At 30.8% G+C, this 18,828-nt stretch overlaps 4 protein-coding genes and 1 long non-coding RNA gene across 8 annotated transcripts; 3 read left to right on the top strand and 2 right to left on the bottom strand.

The window, feature by feature from the left end:
• The first annotated feature begins 266 nt into the window (after positions 1-266).
• LOC101512792 (uncharacterized) lies at positions 267-6,656 on the top strand. 3 transcript variants are annotated; one of them, XR_012161537.1, is made up of 5 exons: positions 267-957; positions 1,124-1,311; positions 1,770-2,495; positions 4,630-6,008; positions 6,132-6,656. XR_012161537.1 is itself a non-coding variant. In XM_004511755.4 (4 exons), exons 1-3 carry the CDS (start codon positions 351-353, stop codon positions 2,469-2,471), a joined length of 1,497 nt encoding a protein of 498 aa, XP_004511812.1. In that variant the 5' UTR covers positions 267-350; the 3' UTR covers positions 2,472-2,495; positions 6,132-6,656. The 3 variants fall into 3 exon arrangements, 2 of the variants coding, with proteins under 2 accessions (XP_004511812.1, XP_004511811.1); XM_004511755.4 differs by lacking the exon at positions 4,630-6,008; XM_004511754.4 differs by lacking the exons at positions 4,630-6,008; positions 6,132-6,656 and having other exon boundaries at positions 268-957; positions 1,770-2,693.
• On the bottom strand, positions 4,400-7,918 carry LOC101513334 (ACT domain-containing protein ACR1). 2 transcript variants are annotated; one of them, XM_027337310.2, is made up of 8 exons: positions 7,692-7,918; positions 7,154-7,356; positions 6,984-7,029; positions 6,481-6,595; positions 6,177-6,244; positions 5,328-5,996; positions 5,128-5,235; positions 4,400-5,049 (listed from the first exon to the last, which is right to left on the bottom strand). In XM_027337310.2, exons 2-8 carry the CDS (start codon positions 7,228-7,230, stop codon positions 4,663-4,665), a joined length of 1,470 nt encoding a protein of 489 aa, XP_027193111.1. In that variant the 5' UTR covers positions 7,231-7,356; positions 7,692-7,918; the 3' UTR covers positions 4,400-4,662. The 2 variants fall into 2 exon arrangements, with proteins under 2 accessions (XP_027193111.1, XP_004511813.1); XM_004511756.4 differs by having other exon boundaries at positions 7,154-7,324.
• A 3,009-nt stretch (positions 7,919-10,927) lies between these two features.
• Positions 10,928-14,082, top strand: LOC113788073 (uncharacterized). The gene is made up of 2 exons (XR_003474575.2): positions 10,928-11,247; positions 13,177-14,082. It is a non-coding gene; the product is annotated as an uncharacterized lncRNA (long non-coding RNA).
• Positions 11,245-12,909, top strand: LOC101512474 (protein PHLOEM PROTEIN 2-LIKE A10-like). Its single transcript, XM_004511753.4, has one exon. It carries the CDS (start codon positions 11,294-11,296, stop codon positions 12,551-12,553), a length of 1,260 nt encoding a protein of 419 aa, XP_004511810.1. The 5' UTR covers positions 11,245-11,293; the 3' UTR covers positions 12,554-12,909.
• Positions 14,083-14,464: 382 nt separating the features above from the next.
• LOC101512147 (phytosulfokines 3) lies at positions 14,465-15,120 on the bottom strand. The gene is made up of 2 exons (XM_004511752.4): positions 14,890-15,120; positions 14,465-14,776 (listed from the first exon to the last, which is right to left on the bottom strand). Exons 1-2 carry the CDS (start codon positions 15,004-15,006, stop codon positions 14,663-14,665), a joined length of 231 nt encoding a protein of 76 aa, XP_004511809.1. The 5' UTR covers positions 15,007-15,120; the 3' UTR covers positions 14,465-14,662.
• Positions 15,121-18,828: the final 3,708 nt, after the last annotated feature.

Raw genomic sequence — 18,828 nt, 5'->3', positions numbered from 1 at the left:
TTAGTATTATTATTATTATTATTATTATTATTAGTATTATTATTATTATTATTATTATTATTAGTATTATTATTATTATTATTATTATTATTAGTATTATTATTATTATTATTATTATTATTAGTATTATTATTATTATTATTATTATTATTAGTATTATTATTATTATTATTATTATTATTAGTATTATTATTATTATTATTATTATTATTGATTATTGATGTCGATTTTATTGTTGGTTCGGAATGAAACGGCGTCGCATTCAGGTGTCTTATCTGATTAAGAAATAATCACAAACACTTTAATGTGTGAAGTGATGGTGTCCATGTTGTGAGAAATTGGAATCAACCATGTCATGGTTAGCAAGAACAATCGCAAATTCTCTCAAACTCGACGAAGAAGACGAAGAAGAAGGAAACCCTCACAACAGCAACAATGATGATGTTAACCTAAAATCCCCTTCCAATAAATCCGAATCAAAATCCACTCAACCCGATTCAAATTCACAATCTGAATCTCCATCTGCATCAACTCACAGTCCCACCGCGCGTGGCGTCAAAGAGGATATCTCCGAGCTCACCAAATCCCTTTCCCGCCAATTTTGGGGCGTCGCTTCATTCCTCGCTCCTCCTCCCGATCCCGATCACGATCACGATCCTCGAACTCACGACTCCGATCCTAATCCCGCCGATGAAGACGTTATCGCTGGAATCCGAAGCGATTTCGCTGAAATTAGTGGAAAATTCAAGAGCGGGATCTCAAAGCTTTCCGGTAACAAAACCGTATCTGAATTCACCAAGATCGCTTCCAGTTTCCTTCAAATCGGATCCGAAGAGGAATACGATCTCGACGGTGTGGTTGGAGTTACGGAGGAGGTTGTCGCCTTTGCCAGAAACCTAGCGATGCATCCAGAAACTTGGCTCGATTTTCCACTTCCCGATGATCCTGATTCTGATGGTATATTCTTTATTGCATACTTACGGAATATCCGAATATGCGTAAATTTTCTGCAATTTTATTATTGGTATTCTAGCTTAAAAATCTCAGCCATTATACATACTATAGTTCATAATTTTATATGATTATTCGTTAATTTAACCGGCAACTTTTGACTCTTATGCAGATTTTGATTTGTCTGATGCACAACAAGAACATGCTTTGGCTGTTGAACATCTTGCTCCAAGTTTAGCTGCTCTTAGAATGGAGCTTTGTCCTGGATATATGAGTGATGGTTGCTTTTGGAAGATTTACTTTGTACTACTGCACCCTAAACTCAGCAAAGATGATGCTGTTATTTTATCAACTCCACAAGTAAGCTCAATTTTAATTGGAATTGGTTTTCTCTCTTTGATGAATCTGTTTTTATTTGTTTTTCAAATTCGATGGTCTAATCAGCACTGATGCCTATTGTTAACAAATGTTGTGTTGTTTACTTTGTTGTTTGAATCGATGAGCATGTGCAACTAATGAGTGAGTTAAAGACAGTGAAGCTATTTTATTTGGTTATTGTCTTGGCATCTGAACAGAGTTTAATCTTTGAAAATTATGGCAGAAATGGGCAACGCTGCTCATATGGTCAAATCTTTTTGTTATGAACCCTTGTGAAGTTGAGTTATACATGATCGTTCTGTGTCACTACTGATAAGTGTCTATGTTTTAAAATTTGAAATGAACATTCTTGTGCTTTTTAAATCTGATTTTCGACTGCCTCTAACTTTTGGTTCTATTAGCTTTTATTGTGTTAGTAACAAATCAAGTTTTGCTTGCAGATAATGGAAGCTAGAGCAATGTTAACTCAGGCATTAAACAAAAGAACCAAGGAAAAGATAGATCCAGACTTATCTGCGAGAAGCAGCATCCCTTCAAAAGAGGAGGAACAAGAGCAACATCTTTTCGTGCCAAGCAATGTTCAACTTGAACCAGTACCTCTTAAGACCGCTGCTGTTGAAGAAGCCCCATCTGTGGTTGTGTCTGATGTAGAGACAGAGAAACATCCTGTGCACCCTGTTCAAAGTGATGTAACTCAAACTAGTGAAAAGTATGTGGTTAAAGAAGCTCCAATTAATCCCTCTACAGAACAATCATCATCTGGTTCAACAAATCGATTTTCAGATGAAGCATATGAGGATGATGCCGATGACTGGTTGAAAGAAGAGGATACTTCTGAAATGGTTGGTCCCAGTGGAACTTCCATTCATACTGGTGATGAAGAGGATGTCTCATTCAGTGATCTTGAGGAGGAGGATGGTGATGTAGATGCAAATTATAAAAAAACTAGATCAGGTTCTGATTCTTCCACAAAAGACTCTCGAGATTGGGTTCAGTTGGGTAGAAGTTCACCTAACTCTGATAAGGATATAAACTCTATGGAAAGCAGACATGCAGGCTCTGAGCATTCAAGTGCTCGTAATTCTTCTGTGACCAAGGATTCCAATGATTGGCTTAATGTTGATGACATTGATGTAATTTGATAAAACCACGGAAATGTCCTATTGGTAAGTTTTTTAAATGATTCTCTTCTTTGTGAATATTTTCATAACTTTTTCTGTACTCTGTGATTAACCTCTGAAGGCCGTGCTTTGTGTAAATAAAGCCAGTCTCCACTGGGCTTTGTGCTATGTATGGTTGTCACTGCACCGTACTTAAATATTCTATTTGAATTTGATATTGAAATTCCCAGTTATTCAATTTTATTAATCATTTCAATTAACTAAACATTTTTCATACGTTCCTGAATGAAGCCTGGCGGACATTATTAGTAGCAGTCGTGATGAGTGTTTTTAATATATTATGACAACAAATACCTTAGGTTGGGTAGTTCCACGTTTAGATTTCAAAGGAAGCATAGCTATATAGCAAGTAAGGCATATAAGCAAGAATTATCAATAGCAGAATTTCCAAGCATGTGAGTGCATAATCTTTAGCCTATTTGGTTTCGAGGTACCTAGATGTTTCTCTTAAAGTTTAAACCTTGATGAGCACTAAAGAATTTACCTGCATCATCGGAATTACTGGAATTAAATAACTGTTGTGCCTAAAGAACAGAACTCTGAATTTATGAAGTCTTATGGTTAATATTATAGTTCATCTTTAGTTTTAACTTTTAACTCACTGCTGCTTGAAGCTTTTGGCGTAAATGAGATTTTGATGTTCTCACTCTCAGATTAGAGGATCATATACCTGAATTAGATTTCAAGCGGTGTCAGTCCTACGCTTCTAATTGTTATACTCTATGATCTGTAAAAATAAATTGAAAATCATTGTTGATATACGAGAAGTGGCATGAACATGTGTGGATGTAGTATTACTATTAGTATTTTGCTTATCAGCTATGGCGTAAACTTGATTCAAATTGCTGAACTGATTATCTTAACACCTATGTATATATCTTAATGGGAGTTGCTGATTCTCATGTGAGAATATATCCTTTCATGGTAAATTTCATATGATTAATTTAAATCTAATTTTTTAACTTGATTTTATCATGTTAAACATGTGTATGTTTATGTAAATAAGTTAGATTTCACTAACATTTATAATATACTCTTACCTTCTAACACCTTATTAAATATGATTTTATTATATACTTTACCGTATGATATAAGTAAAATTTAAAATGAGGATATCATATGATATATAAATGAAATTTTATCACGCACGTTAAGTATTACATATATGATACATTCCAATGATTAGAAAATTTTATAACATACTTTTAATTGCAAAATCTCAATCGAATTGGATGGATCATCAAAGATTCCCGCTGCAAGCAACACAGCTGTGCAGCTCGACATTAATCTGAGGGAGAGTATACTCCACCAGGCAATGAGATCATTAGCAGGCCATCTCTATGAAGAACACAGACAGGAACTTTTAGTATATGCTAGCAAGGGATTATGTTATTGGATATTTGTAAACCATGAACTGCAGCTAGTTACATGGAATAGCCTAATTACGTCGTTGGGTTGCTGTTATGAAAGTGCACTCTGGTTGGTGCTTTATGGTGAGCATTTTAATTGATCTGGGCATGAGCTGCAAATCACCAGAGATTTCATTGGCAGAGTGATTGGTCCTTCAATTTGTGACATACTTTGAGCAAAGGAAATGTGTGTTAGGAGTCGAGGTGATATAGTATATGGAGTCTTGATCAAGGAAGATTAGGCTAAATGTTCATACCATGATAGTTTTATGTACTATTTCGTCCCCCTTTTTAGAGCAATTCTTGAGTGATTTTAATGTTAAAACACAACAAACTTAAAAGACAACATATTAAAATGATAATGTACAAAAGCAAAACTTGCGCTTAGACCAAATTAAACATGGCTAGTAGGCCAGAAGTCAATAAATTGCAATAAATCTGAAGCATTTACTTATTAGATCATACAAAAATCAAATAATCTTAAATATTGACAGAAGTTAAGAGTATCAGCAAAACACTGCTCATTTATGTTTTGATGTGTTAGTGTATTTCATTTCTCATTGTAGAATTGCCTAGGATATTTATTCATGTGAGCAAGATATGTACACACCAGGAAACTGTATCTCTGGCTTTTCCCTTCGCTTTAAGAAAATGAAATTTAAAAGAATAAGAAAAAAAAAGAAACTAACTAAAATTTTCTATATACACAGTAGTAGAACTCCGGTTCAGTAGAAGGGAGCTTCTCAGGATCTAGTGGGGCCAAAATTGCTTGAAATCCGACCTATGTGAGACCAAAGCATGTTTCCAATTGAAAGTCTTGGCCTATCCTCAACAATATTACTGTTTTCACTTATACTCAACGACGATGATGATCGAGATAAAATATGAGGCGACATCTTGTGATCAATATCTACATCAACTGATCCACCACACTCTTGTCTTAACAATTCTGCTATATTTGGGTTAACTTCTTGACCTGAAGAATCCGTCACAAAGAATGTCCCCACCACATTCTCTCCTCGTGTTCCAATCTCAACCCTTGGTATTGATAGTCCATTTTCACGAATCACACGGGTCACTTTCGATAGTAAACCCATTTTATTTTCGGTGCAAATATCAACCCTTAAACCCTACACCATAACACACAAGTACATTATTATGGCATAATGACAAGGAAAAGCTTAATGCGGGATTTTATATTAACTTACATGCGAGACTCTGCGCGCTATAGCAGCTATTATGCATAAAATAAGCTTTTTCCTCTCGCTTTCTGTGCGGAGAGCTGAACTATCCACTTTGTGCCTTATATAGTACTCCTGCAACACATTTTCAAAACATATAATATAAACAAAAAAGTGGTTGTTACCATATTTCCTTATATTTGATGGATTATGAAATAATGCAGTACCTGATTGGCTATGGATTTCTTGGAACTAATAGCGGCGTGAAACACTACATACTGCATGTCCCTTAGCACACAGACCGTATCAAACAACAATTTAGGACGGTCTCTACTCGTCACATTCACCACCCAATACCCTCTATCCTCGCATCTACTAATAGTCACATGAGTCCCATCACACCCATTTCTGTGCTCTCCGCTACTGTCTCCATGACAGGCATGACAGCCTTCATAATCCCTATCGGCGTACATTAGCTGGTGAAGCCGTCTTTCAGTGTGCGTGCGCCCGTCGGCGAAGTTTCTCAACCTTACACTCTTCCTCTCTCCCTTGTCTCCACGGGCCTCAACTACGCTTTCCAGTTGTTCCTTTACTTGGGCCAACCGTTTTGGGTCTTTAATGGGCCCGGGTTTGGATGCCTCTTCTACGTAGAGTATGCAGGCAGCTCTTTTGTTGTGGGTCCATGCTGTTGCTGAGATGATGTTGCAGCCCAATTCTAATAAAACTGCTGATATTTCTGATAGAAGGCCTGGTCGGTCCATAACACTCATCTCCAAAGCTGTGTCTTCTGTTGACACAATTTGTTTTGAGTATTTTGACTGTGATTCCTCGTAGCTATCATCTTCTGTTACATCATCCGTTATAATGTCCCCTTTTGCTCTGGTTGCTCCCAGTTCCTAGGAACATAAGTAATATATTTTTGCTTAATTTCATATAATCGAATTACGACTTATTTCTTTATTTGAAAAGTTAAAGACTCAATAGATGATTAGATGAAAAGTTAACATTTTTTTATATATATTTTATTGCAGAGCAACAATTAAAGAAACATTATTGATAGGAAGAGACGGAAACACCTTCTCAATTTGAAGCATGAGATTATTGTCTGTTAACTTCTTGCCAGCTTGATCAGTGACGTGGAACACTGCAACGTGGAATAAAAAGAGAAACACAGCACACCATTAAATTTTGTAGATGATGATGTCATAGTCGTGGGGCTTGGGGTTACATGCATGACTCATTTTCATAGCTTACAATACACATGATAAAAGTAAGCTATTTTTAATAACAACTTGCCCAATTATGATTATGGTGGATTGTGGAAAAATACACAAAAACAAGTGTTAAAATAAAGGGAAGTCCAGAAGCATAAACACTAACCATCCATGAACCATCCACCATCAGAAGAAATGTATGACTTTGAAATGATTAGGTCAAGATCTGTCAACACCTGTACCATCTCCAATAATATCCCATACTTGTTTGCACTATCCACCTGTTCACTTGTCGGCAACATACAGTTAAATTATTTTTCCTTAAACTTTTTTACTTTTTAATTTAATCTCTTTAATTACAAATTTTTTTCACTTTAATCGTTCAAAGTTTTTTATTATATTTTAATTCCTTAAATTATATATATTAAAAAAAATGAAGTCAAAATGTCTTAATTAGTTATCATGGTCATGCATTTTAAACCTAATTTCTGTCTGTACGTTAACGATTAAACCGACTTTGTCATTTTCAGAGAATACAAGCCAAATTTGGTTTCCTCTTATAGACATAGGAGCTAGGATTTATTTTGGACTTTGCAAGATTAATAGATCACTACAAAACAGAGACACTATAGGCAACAAAAATAGTTTAATGTGAGAATTGTATCGAACCTTCACAACAGTACAGTCTTTACAAGAATCATTATCTATACAAACCCTGCCAACAAAAAATAAAATTCCTATTCATTAAGTAAAATCTACAATTGAATTAAAAAAAAAAAAAACAAAAAGATGAAAAGAAATGAAGACGAATAGATAAAAGATTGAGGTGTGTTAATTACCTTGGTTTGGGAGGATGTATTGTTTCTATAAGCGTTTCAATCTCTCTATCGATACGAGAATGAAAAACCATTTCCATTCTTTTTTTCTTTACGAAGAATTCAATTCAATGAGAAGTGGTTATAAATTTTGCAGCTAAATTGGTGATAACGCGGGAAGCACTGCTTCTATATCTAAAAACGAAGAGAACTCACATCATCACAGGCTGTAATGATGTATCTATCATTTAGAAATATTCAAAGCATATAACGTGAAACAATTCGCATTATTATAGGATACTAATACGTGGCGATATTAATCAAGCCGTCTATCTTGTTTCCTAAGCGATTATCAAACAGAAACCCGAAATATTAGCTACATAATTAATTAATTCGTTTGCTAATTATCAATCATCACTCTCTCTTTGGAACTTTGTCGTCTAAGAAACAGAGAAGGTTCTAACGAATTCATAACATAATTGTTTGTTTACTTATTTATTTTTATAGAAAGAAAAAAAAGAAATAAAATAACGTTGAATTGAATAGCGCATTGGTGAATTACCTGTAGGGTTGACGAAAAGAAGGGGCTAAATCTTGATTTTCTATGTTTGGGCTTTGGAAGACAAGTGTTGTTCGTTATTGTTGGTGAATTATATATAGATTAGCAGAGTGTGCTTAAAATAAAGTATTGTTTATCTTTTTGGAGTAGTCTTTAGTTTTGGGATTAAAGTGTTGGTGGCTTTTGGTGATAGGATTGTTGCGGCGTTGGAATCGCGAATCTGGTAGAAGTAGAACACCTCGGCGAACGTGTGTAGTCCCGGGAACTTATTATATAATCTCGGAACAGCTACGACTCAGACCTCGATTTCAGATACTGCCACGTGCCTCTATTTTCTAAAGTCCTTTTGAAAAATATAATAATAATTATTAATTGCTAACAAAACCCCCCACTCAGAATAGAAGGGGTGCAAATTTCATCAAAGAAATTATCAAACCATACTCAATTGAGTTTACTAGAGAAATGTATCATGTACTCCTCACTTTAACTTCTCACTCCTCTATTTTAAATGAAAATACTATTTTGCCCATTAAAAAATTAATCACTTTATTTTTTGAAACTTCTAAAATTTTCAAACTTTCGAAATATTAAAAAGTGAACTTTTTTGACATTTTTGAAATTTTTGATAAATCTAAAACTTTCGAAATGTATTTTTCTAGAATTGATCAAAAATTTCGAAACTTTTGATTAATTTGAAAGTTTCGAAACTTCTGAAATAGAGAAAATTTCAGAACTTTCGAAATAGGAAAATTTTGAAAATTTCCAGATTTTGAAACTTTTGAAATAGAAAATTTTCGAAAATTTCCAGATTTTGAAACTTTTGAAATAGGAAAATTTTGATTTGAAATTTTTCAGATTTGAAAACTTTCGAAATTTTCTAGATTTGGAAATAATCGAAACTTTCCAAATTTTCAAAATATAATTATTATTTCGAAAATTTCAAATTTCCGAAAAAGATCAAAAAATTTAGAGTTTTCTATTTCGGAAGTTTTAAATATTTTGAAAGTTTCAAAAATTCTAAAAATTGTCATTTCGAATTATTCAAAACTTTCGAATATTTTAAAATTTTGTTTAATTAAAAGTATAAAATTGTATTTCTATAAAAATGGAGGGTGGGAAGTTAAAGTGAGGGGGTGCATGGTACATTTCTCAGTTTAATAATAGCCACACGGCTTAACCAATGTGCGTTCACTAATTTAGATCCCTAATGAAATTATAACATTTAGCTGCTATCGAGTCCATTAGTTCTTGAAGAAAAATTTATTGTTGATTGTTAGCACAATGGATAGAGTATGAATTTGAAGAAGACACAATGGAGGTTGAGATAATGAATAAAATCAACAAAGAACTTTAATTTCATGGATTCAGTTACATTTGCATTTTAGGTTTGGAGTTCTTTGTGAAATTGAGAACAAGGTTTTTTTTTTTTTTTATGAATAAAAATTAAGGTGAAGAATAATTTCTCCATTCAAAACAAAATATTTTAAATAGACGATTATGATTGTGTTGACGGTCGCATTAAGAGTTACACGATTTTATCTATTATAGATTGTGGCAATCGTATTGTGAATTAAAATTATTTATAGAATCATATAATATATATAATAGTAGTTGAGATATGAGATAATATCATAATTAGAGAGAGAGGTAAGACAATATCTAAATAAATTTTAGAAATATATCTTTTATCTATTTAAGTTTAAAAAATGAAATTCAATTTTTTTTCTATTAAAACAGCCTTTTTCACGAGCGTCACATAGTCAACTCTAACTATTTGATCTGTTTTACAATAAATATGACTTTTAATAAAATAAATTATTTCAAAATAAATATTATTTATAATTTTCAATGCAATTTTAATTAATTTTCTATGTTGTTTTTTAATAATTACTATAAATATCACTTCTAAAATATTATTATACTTTACATTAATAATAATAATAATAATAATAATAAATTTACTATAATTAAAATAATTAGTTTGAAAAATAATATATATATTTTTTAACATGTATATAATTTTTTTAAATAATACTCCAGAGTGTTTTACATGTATATCCCTTTTTATTTATTTTTTCTTAAATGTCTTACTTCCAAATTAAATTTCCTGAATGCCCTACTTTTGAATTTTAACAGGAAGTTGTTCCCTAAAGAAGCGACCTTTTATATATATATATATAAAAGAAAAACTCAATACTCCACATCTAATGTAATCGATAACATTAGCCTTAGCCTTAGTCAATCATTCCTACTTGCAACCTACTTTATCCTACTTCGAGTACTTGGAGTTGACACTGACTAGGATGATTGATTCATACCTATTATTTAGATCCAAAGTCCAAATATAAAAGTTAAAAACTAATTAGTTACTTTGTTATTTGAAAAGCAAATACCAAATTTGACCACTAAAAGTTATAGGATTTATTAATATATTTTATTTGTATAACATTATTCACTTAGTTTTATGGTGGTTTTTAATTCTCTGTTCTTAAATATTTAAAATTAAAAATTAGTTTAGTTTTAAATTTTAGATTTTAATTTTAAATTTTCAGTTATAAATTTAAATTTTTAGTTTTTATTTTATTGAAATTGAATCACTCTTTTTTTTGTCTCGTTATAAATTCAACAAATATTAAAAAGTATTGACATATTAAAATAATTAAAAATAAATTAAATTTAAATTATTGTAAAATAATTTAAATATTGTAAATTTTTAATTTATTTCATTATAATTTAATAATAGTGTTTGAAAATAGTAATTGTAAAAAATAACCATCGTAATAGTGATCTGTCGATAAAAGCGGTTGTAGCAATAAAAAAGACAATTGATAGTTAAAAGTAGGTAATTGATGGTGGCAGGAAATAGTGGTCGGTCATGATGGTGGTTGGTGGTGGTAATTGAAAGTGAATGATCGATGGTATTGGTGGTGATCGAAGATGAGTGGGTGGTGAGGTGGATGACGAATAAAATTGACTATAATCAAAAGTGAGTGTAGTTGATAATAATAAAAATGATATGTAGTATGGTCAAAAATAATTGTCTGAATAATGGTGAATGTTTGTTGGAGTAAAATTTATATTTAATAATAATAACATTTTAGTTTTAAAATAAAAATTATAATTATAATTTTTTTTTTGAAATTTTAAGAAAAAATATTTTAAAATGAAATAAAAAATCAATTGAAGCTCATTTGACTCTGACATATATTAATTTTAAAATTGACTTTCAAAATATAAAAGCAAACCCTCACGATCACCCCAAACCAGACATTTAGCTACTTGATAAGTTGATCCTCCTAGAGTCCTACTTCTTGTTTTATGTTAATAGTTGTTGAGCTTTATCCGAAACAGATAACTTTACCAACGCAAAGAAGTGTCCAACGAAGGCACGCCCATCCTCTATTATTTATTATCTCCAACAATAAAAGAAAAATGAATATTTTAGTTAGTGGCTGTTGTGATTCGAATGTAGCCTTATGACGTATGAATTGAAAGACGATAGTTGCTTCCACTAATTGCAAGCTCCCTCCTTATTTTTCACCTCACAGCCTTCTCTCAGGTCCGTTTCTCCTCAATTCTCTTCATTTTATCGTTAATTTCACTTAATGGAACTTCAATTAGTCGAAAAGGGTTTCGATTACATCCGTAAAAAGAAGAAGTGGGCCTTCATCTTAGGTACAGTTGGGTTTAGCAGTTACGCTCTTTACAAGGCTTATCACGCGCCTTTCATAGCGCGTAAGAGAAACAAACTCTCTAAGCTTCTTAATGCGTTTGTTTCTGTAGCAGAAGCCGTTTCCGAATCTTCGGACACCATTGGAATTGTCACCAAAGACTTGAACTATTTTTTACAATCCGATTCCGATCAAGTTCCTAATAGTTTGAATCAAATCTCCAAAATAACCCGGTCTGAACCGTTTTCAGATTCTTTAGTTAGTATCACACGTGCCGTGATAGTCGGAGTCTTGAACGGTTATCAGTCCGTAAACCGGACCGATGAAAATCAAACCGGTTCTGGTTCTGATTCAACTGGTTTGGACCGGGTGCTGGATAAATTGTTTACACAAGCCGGTTCAGGTTTTGCTTCTGTTGTTATTGGAAGCTTTGCTAGGAACCTTGTTCTTGGCTTCAATTCTGATGCCAAAGCTAAATTTAGTGGCGAATCGAATTCAAATAGTTCCAATTGTAGTGATGCAAGTGTTGGAAATGATTGTAACCATTCTGATCCGGTTCCAAAATGGGTTAACGTGGTTTGTGGTGAAAAGTGTGGTGAACTAATTGGGAATTGTGTTCAATTGTTTGTTAGTACATTGGTTACTGTTTATCTTGACAAAACCATGCATATCAATACTTATGATGATTTCTTTGCTGGTTTAACTAATCCAAAACATGAAACTAGAGTTAGAGAAATGTTTGTTTCTGTTTGCAATGGTGCTATTGAGAGTCTTGTTAAAACATCTCACCAGGTTTTTACTAGTTCAAACCCTGATGATGCTTCGGGTTCTTGTTTTAATATTGGAGAAACTTCAAGTCCTGTTGAGACATCATATGTTGAATCAAATGATGTTTCTGACGAGGAGAATAAAAGCGGTTGGGTTAGTAAGGTTTCATCTACGTTGGCAGTTCCTAGCAATAGGAGACTTGTTCTTGATGTGACTGGGAGGGTCACATTTGAGACAGTTAGATCTTTCATGGAGTTTATTTTGTTAACATTATGTGATTCTGGGAGAAGATGTGCTCATAATGTTCATGAAGCTGTGGTTGAGATTGTGAGATATGTTGCAGCTAAATTCTCTATTGTTGTTACAATATGTGTCTCATTGTGCCTGCATGTAACGGATTGCACTTGGGCTATGGTTCCTGCTTAAGTGGTGGTTACTAGTTTCAATTGCCAAGTAGATATGGATATGATTGGTAATTTGAACTAGGAAAGTTTTATTATGCTGCTTCTTTGACCATGGAGCTTCAAATTCAATGTTATATTATAAGACTATATCTTTATATAAGTACATGGATTAATTTTGTAAATGATTTAGAAAACCTTAATGGATTATAAGATGTATAGTAACCATAGACATGATACTTCCTCCTTCCAGAAAGCCTTGCATTCCATAATCTAGTAGTCTTATTTGTTTGGCATGTAATGTAACGATTATACTCATTCTTGAATTGGAAGCTTGTTCTAAATACACTAATCTGTATGTGTTGTTTTAGTTGATTTTTATATTTGACCAGGTGACATGTTTTCTCCTTTCTTTTGATATATAACCTATTAATCTTTCATCATCAGTAAAAGTGGAATATTTGATATCTAACTGCCAACTGCACAGAGAATTTCACTGAATAAATGTTTGAGATAGTTTGCTAGGTTGATACTATGGGTTCAGATCAACTAAAACTACAATTTTACTGTCATTATAATAGGACTTGTAAAAATGTAGTTATTATAATGTTAGATAGCTAATTGTGAGTTGTAATCTAGTTGTTTCAGTTTATAAATAGGACTCTGGACTGTACTTGCTACCAGTCAATTACTCGGTAAGACGCCCTCGCTATGCAAGCTCAGCACTCTAACACATGGTCTATGAGCGTGTTCAATCAAGTCACGCTAACACTTGGTCGTATTTGCTCCCTCGAGCGCCTTGTATTCGCGCTCAGTTATTCCCTTTCATGTGCCACCATATTTATCATCAAGAAATCTCCTGGAATAGGCTTAGAAGCATGTATTGAAGCTAGGTCACATTTACATAGCATAGCTTTGTGGAACTTTAGCTTCCTAAGAGACTAACTATTAGGAGGTAGTAAATTTCAATTTTGATTTTGAAGGAAAAGCATATGACAAGAGTTCTAAGTTAAGGATGTCATTTTATAGAAAGAAGTATGACAAGGCATATTGAAATTATGTCAGATTATAAAGTGGCTCATTGAAGAATATTACTGAGTCATTATTCAAAGATCAGCATTATAACTGCTGAGGAATCAGGACATATTGATGCCTTCAACAACATCAAAAGGCATGTCCTTTCAATAGCCGTTTTGAGGGTTTCTATCTTTGCAAGTCAAATAGGAAGTCTTAAATAACATCTGAAGCTATAAGTTGAAGCTCAACTATCAACCAATTGGATCAATATTCCCAACTATAGAAGCCGCAAAGGTTGTTGATTCATTGAATAATGCAAGCAGAGGAGAGTAAAAGCCTGCATTAAATCAAGTTATGGTTGCCTCAATAAGTCAAATACTGATCACAGACTAGTACTTTTTTCTGCTACTTCATTTATCTGTCATAATTATTTTTTTTAAAAAGAAGGTTATGATTAATGCTTCAGTTATAAGACTCAATCAGTCAATGGATCTAAATAATCCAAGTAGTAATGCGACTGTTTATGCTCTTCTGTTTTGTAACCTTTTTCGTAGGATAAATAATTTATTCATTAAAGAACAACTTTATGAAGCTTGATCCTAAGAAACCCATTATTTTTCCAGAATAAAATGTTGTTGATAATCAAAGTTTGGCCGGGAAATAAGTTAAGTTGTCTAAGGATTGTTCTAGACATGCATTCCACTCATGTATTCTCTATCAATTCAATTTTTAACTAAAATTTATTAATTAGTTAAATCTAATCACTTATTTTGTTGCTTTCCGAGTATGATATGTTGCAAGCTGTGTTAGGGGTTCGTACCATCCACAAACATGAATAGCATCACAATTTATTTTTTTTAAATGTAGAAATAAAAAAATTAGTTAAACTTATACATATATATGGTACTTGAGATTACTCTGATTGTCAAAAGTTTTTGCTGTGCAAATTTATAAATACTAATACTAATAATTTATATTTTATGGCATATAAATATATTACACAAAAGCAGAAAAAAGTATAAATATCTCTGGGCCAAATAAACCAGATACCAGAACATGATATACCGAAAAATACAAATAATAGACAAGTGACCAAAACAAGGTGAAGGAAATTGTTTTAAGGGTTATGGTTCTGTGTATAAATATAGTCTGTGTGAGCAACAAGCGTTCTCCTCATCAAGCATTCTTCCTCTTTGAGGCCTTCACAGCTTTCATCAACTTCCTCAACATCCTATAATGCATGAAATATGGGATGAAACATAAGCTTGTTAAGCATCAAACGAGGATATGAAAAAGTGGTGTAAAAACTAACATTAACATTAACATCAACAAAAGAAAACCAACCTGTTGTTGTGTTACTACCAAAGATTCCTTTTGAAAAGCCGGTTCGGGGCGTGCAGAGTCGGTGAACATGTAGCAGAGGAACAGAGCCATGAAGAATAGGGTTGCAACTTTGCTCATATTTGCTTTATTTTAGAGAATGCAATGAGAAAGTTACATATAAGAGGAAGAGAGAAACAAAGAGAGAGAATATGTGTGTATGTTGAGTTGTTGTATGAATTGAAGCTAGGAATTTATAGAGGTAATTTAAAGGAAATGGAGGTGTGAACTCTGAAGTGTGAACCATTAAAGATATTTAAAGATTTTATTTATTGCAATTGATAATAAAATTTTAACTTAATTATAGTTTTAGTTCCTCTATTTTTAATGATTCACGAAATTGGTTCTCTTATTTTAAAAATCGATAATTTTAATTGTTTCATATGATTTTTTAACTAAAAAGTAGCAACGTGACATAATTTAAATAACGTGATATATTATACAATTATGTAAAATGATTAACACTCGTAAAATCATAATTCAGTAACGTAAAAATTTAACTTTTAACTTCATAAATTTTTCACATTTGTAATTTAATTAATGACATATAAATAATTAATACATTTAAATGATTTTATATTCTGAAATTGTGTCTCACGGAATTTAAAATACATTAAATTATTATTTTTTTAGTTCAAAAATATAAAAGATTCACAAAAACTGTCGACTTTTAAAATAAAAAAACTAATTTTATAAATTAATAAAAATAAAAAAACCAAAATTACAATTAAACCTAAAATTTTAAGAAGAAAAAGTCATCTAAGAGTTGGAATAAGATGATTAATAAATAGGTATTGTTAGAATCCTTGTCGAGGAACCAAAAAATGAAAATTTTCTAAAAAAAAAATGAACTTTTGAGCTTTCAAAGACTTAAAAACATATGTTTCAATATATTTCTATTTCTTTTTTTTGTGTTTAATATATTTCTATTTTTTTTTCTTTCTATTTTTTATTTCTTAACGGTTATTCTCCAAATACTTATTAGCATTTGACGTAATAAATTACTGAGCTTTGGAGTAATGAATACTTTACATTTGATTTTTTGACCTTCTTGAAATACCTTCTTTGTATCATGTACGTCACTGTAGTATAAATGCACACATTAAGACATTATTTTATATTTTTGTATTTTGTTGAATTTTATAAAAGTTAATACTTATTTGCAAAATTGTCCTTCATTAATAGAACGATAAAGCGAGATTACATGGAAAAAATAATATATAACAAATTGTTAGAAATATAATAAAATACATTAATGATTGAATATTTTAAAATACAATTTAAAATGACTTATATCTAGAGATGGCTGGAGACCTATGAGTATTTTTTTTTTTATTGAGAAAATTGAGACCTAAGAGTATTAGTAAACACAAAAATGAATAAATTATGAATTTATTATTTTAAATAAACGGTCATATAAAAATAGTGGAAAAATCTTATTGGACCGCAACCAGAAGGAAACCACAAGGAGTAATCCAAAAGATAAATCGCAGGAAAGGTTGATGTTATTTACAAAATAGATTTTTAGTAGAATAATATTAATATTATTGAAAGATATATATATATATATAATATTTTACATTTTATAAAAAATTAAATATATTTCTATTATATATTATACAATATTATATTTGTGTTTTATTTTATATTAAGTTTTATGTTCTAACAATGTTACTCTTTTTTAAAGTCTATCTAACATTTTAATAGGTTAGTAATGTTTGTACTGTAAATATTGAACAACATTTAAGGAAGATGATTATGGTTGAAATGTAGTAAAATTACAATATGTTAAAATTACACCCTTGTTCTTAATATTAATCTTAGCAACACATTATTGAAATTAAAATTACAATATAAATATAAACATCCAGTGTTCTCTGTAAAAAAATAATACTAGCACTCCAATGGTTCACGCACTTAAGCATGTAATTAATCACATGCACTTAAAACTAGCATGGCAATTAAATAAAAGTTCACACCATAGGAAGGTATATGAAATACTAATACAATCCTTGGATGAGCTCTGTTGTCTGATAGTTTGCAAAATATTAGAAAACTATGTCACGAAGTAGTTGTTGTGTCAAAAGCAAAGGGAATACGAGTAGTCCACTTCAACACGTTAAGGATCTAAAATCCATATTCAATCAGCATATGTTATTGTTATGTCACATGATACATCTTTCGGCAGATATATCAACTAAAGTTGTAATAATATATACATAAATCAAACTCCTACACAGTCAAAAATTAGCAGCACTTCTTTTGAATTGTAGACAATGTAAATAAAAAACCACTAGTTAAAAAATAATATTAAAATCTTGACCACAAAAAATTATATTAAAATGATTTTAATTTCTTATTTCTTTTTATTTCTTAAAAGGAAGAATTTGATTTGTTTGGTAAAGTCAATCATATAAATTAATGTGAAAGTATTTAAGTAATGTATCAAATAATTTTAATTTACGTAAAAAATTTATCGAGATAATTTATGTAATATTAATTTTTAATTTAATAAGTTGAAGTATTTTGATCCATTTATATTTTAAATCAATAAATTAACTGTTATTTTTATGGATTGAACATATATTTATCGGATTTATATTTAACAAAAAGTTATTTCATAAAAAAATTACAATATTTCATTATTTATAAGCATTAGATTAATTTTTTACATTTTATGGTTAAAAATGTTCGATGTTAACTATTATAAGAAACAAAAATTAAAAAACAATAACAAAAATTTGATTTTGTTAACATTTTTGATAAATAATATTTAATTTTTATAATTTTTAAATGTAGCAAATAATTATTTAAAAAAACTTATTTTACTATTAATTTAAAGATTAAGTATACCTACTTTTCTATGTAGAATTGAGCATATAGAGTAAAATTTCTCTCACTTTTGTGATCAAATAACTAATATTATGAGTAGATAAATACGTAAGAAAGAACGAAAAAAATCATTTTTAAAAAGAATAAATTAAAGTCTCTTGGCTAATTGGTTAAGTCTAATTAATGTTCTTGGACGTGAGAGGGAAATCATTATAAATTTTATTTCGTAATGTTGGACCGTTCAACGGAAGATATTTTTTTAAATTGCATACGAATGATGTCAAACATTAACGTTGTTTGTTTTGTAGTATATGTCTTGCTTTTACTAATTTAACACTTATTACCGGGTGGAGTAGGTGTGGTTATGTTTTTCCCAAGCATTTCTCTTTACAAATTCAATTAATTTGTGATGAGGATTTCGTAATAATTTCCCAGCATATCAATTGTGTTTGGAGGGAGGCAAATTTTTTTATAATTAAAAAATACTTAATCAGAATTACAAACGGTACTTTACTCCATTGCAACATTTCAAAATATGAATTCATTATCGACTTTGTAAACATACCAAAAGATTATTCATCCAAAACATTTTGTTAAAGTAGCAACAATTTCATACCAGGAGAGCGATTTCTCAATTCCTGGAGCTAAGATCATGGAGCTGGAATTTGATGCCATTGAGAAATTAATGAATCCGATTAAATACTGAAAGGTTTATATTTGTTTGTGCATCAATTTGAGTAAGTGATTCACAACTTTCATGCTTAGGTTGATCAGAATAATTTATCCAAATAAATTGAAGAAAAATGCATCTTGGTCAATCCAGACGAATCAAATATTTAATTCATCCATTTCACTTCCAATCATTAACATCTTTATCATTAAAATCTAGAAATCCTGAAATTGAAACTAAAAATCCCTTAATTAAAAACCATAAAATAAAGATTAAATTTTGTTGATGAAAATTGTATTTGAAAAAAATAAAACTATTTATTGTTTTTTTAAATTTAAAGTTTTTTTTTAATTTAAAAATATTCACATTTCTTTATCAAGGAGGAGGTAAACTTTGAGTCA

The sequence above is a fragment of the Cicer arietinum genome, chromosome 8, assembly GCF_000331145.2.
Source record: "Cicer arietinum cultivar CDC Frontier isolate Library 1 chromosome 8, Cicar.CDCFrontier_v2.0, whole genome shotgun sequence".
NCBI classification, from domain to species: domain Eukaryota; kingdom Viridiplantae; phylum Streptophyta; class Magnoliopsida; order Fabales; family Fabaceae; genus Cicer; species Cicer arietinum.
Note: the sequence above shows the minus strand (reverse complement) of the source record. Positions and strands in the feature narration are given on the sequence as shown.

What these genes read in the sequence shown, in the direction of transcription:
- LOC101512792 (XM_004511755.4), top strand. Translation starts at nt 351, where the DNA reads ATGTCATGGTTAGCAAGAACAATCGCAAATTCTCTCAAACTCGACGAA. An exon ending in CGATGATCCTGATTCTGATG is followed by an intron (nt 958 to 1,123) that starts GTATATTCTTTA and finishes ACTCTTATGCAG; the next exon opens with ATTTTGATTTGTCTGATGCA. An exon ending in TTATTTTATCAACTCCACAA is followed by an intron (nt 1,312 to 1,769) that starts GTAAGCTCAATT and finishes TTTTGCTTGCAG; the next exon opens with ATAATGGAAGCTAGAGCAAT.
- LOC101513334 (XM_027337310.2), bottom strand. Translation starts at nt 7,230, where the DNA reads ATGGAAATGGTTTTTCATTCTCGTATCGATAGAGAGATTGAAACGCTT. An exon ending in AAGACTGTACTGTTGTGAAG is followed by an intron (nt 6,596 to 6,983) that starts GTTCGATACAAT and finishes ACAAGTGAACAG; the next exon opens with GTGGATAGTGCAAACAAGTA. An exon ending in AGAAATCCATAGCCAATCAG is followed by an intron (nt 5,236 to 5,327) that starts GTACTGCATTAT and finishes AATGTGTTGCAG; the next exon opens with GAGTACTATATAAGGCACAA.
- LOC101512474 (XM_004511753.4), top strand. Translation starts at nt 11,294, where the DNA reads ATGGAACTTCAATTAGTCGAAAAGGGTTTCGATTACATCCGTAAAAAG.
- LOC101512147 (XM_004511752.4), bottom strand. Translation starts at nt 15,006, where the DNA reads ATGAGCAAAGTTGCAACCCTATTCTTCATGGCTCTGTTCCTCTGCTAC. An exon ending in TGGTAGTAACACAACAACAG is followed by an intron (nt 14,777 to 14,889) that starts GTTGGTTTTCTT and finishes CATGCATTATAG; the next exon opens with GATGTTGAGGAAGTTGATGA.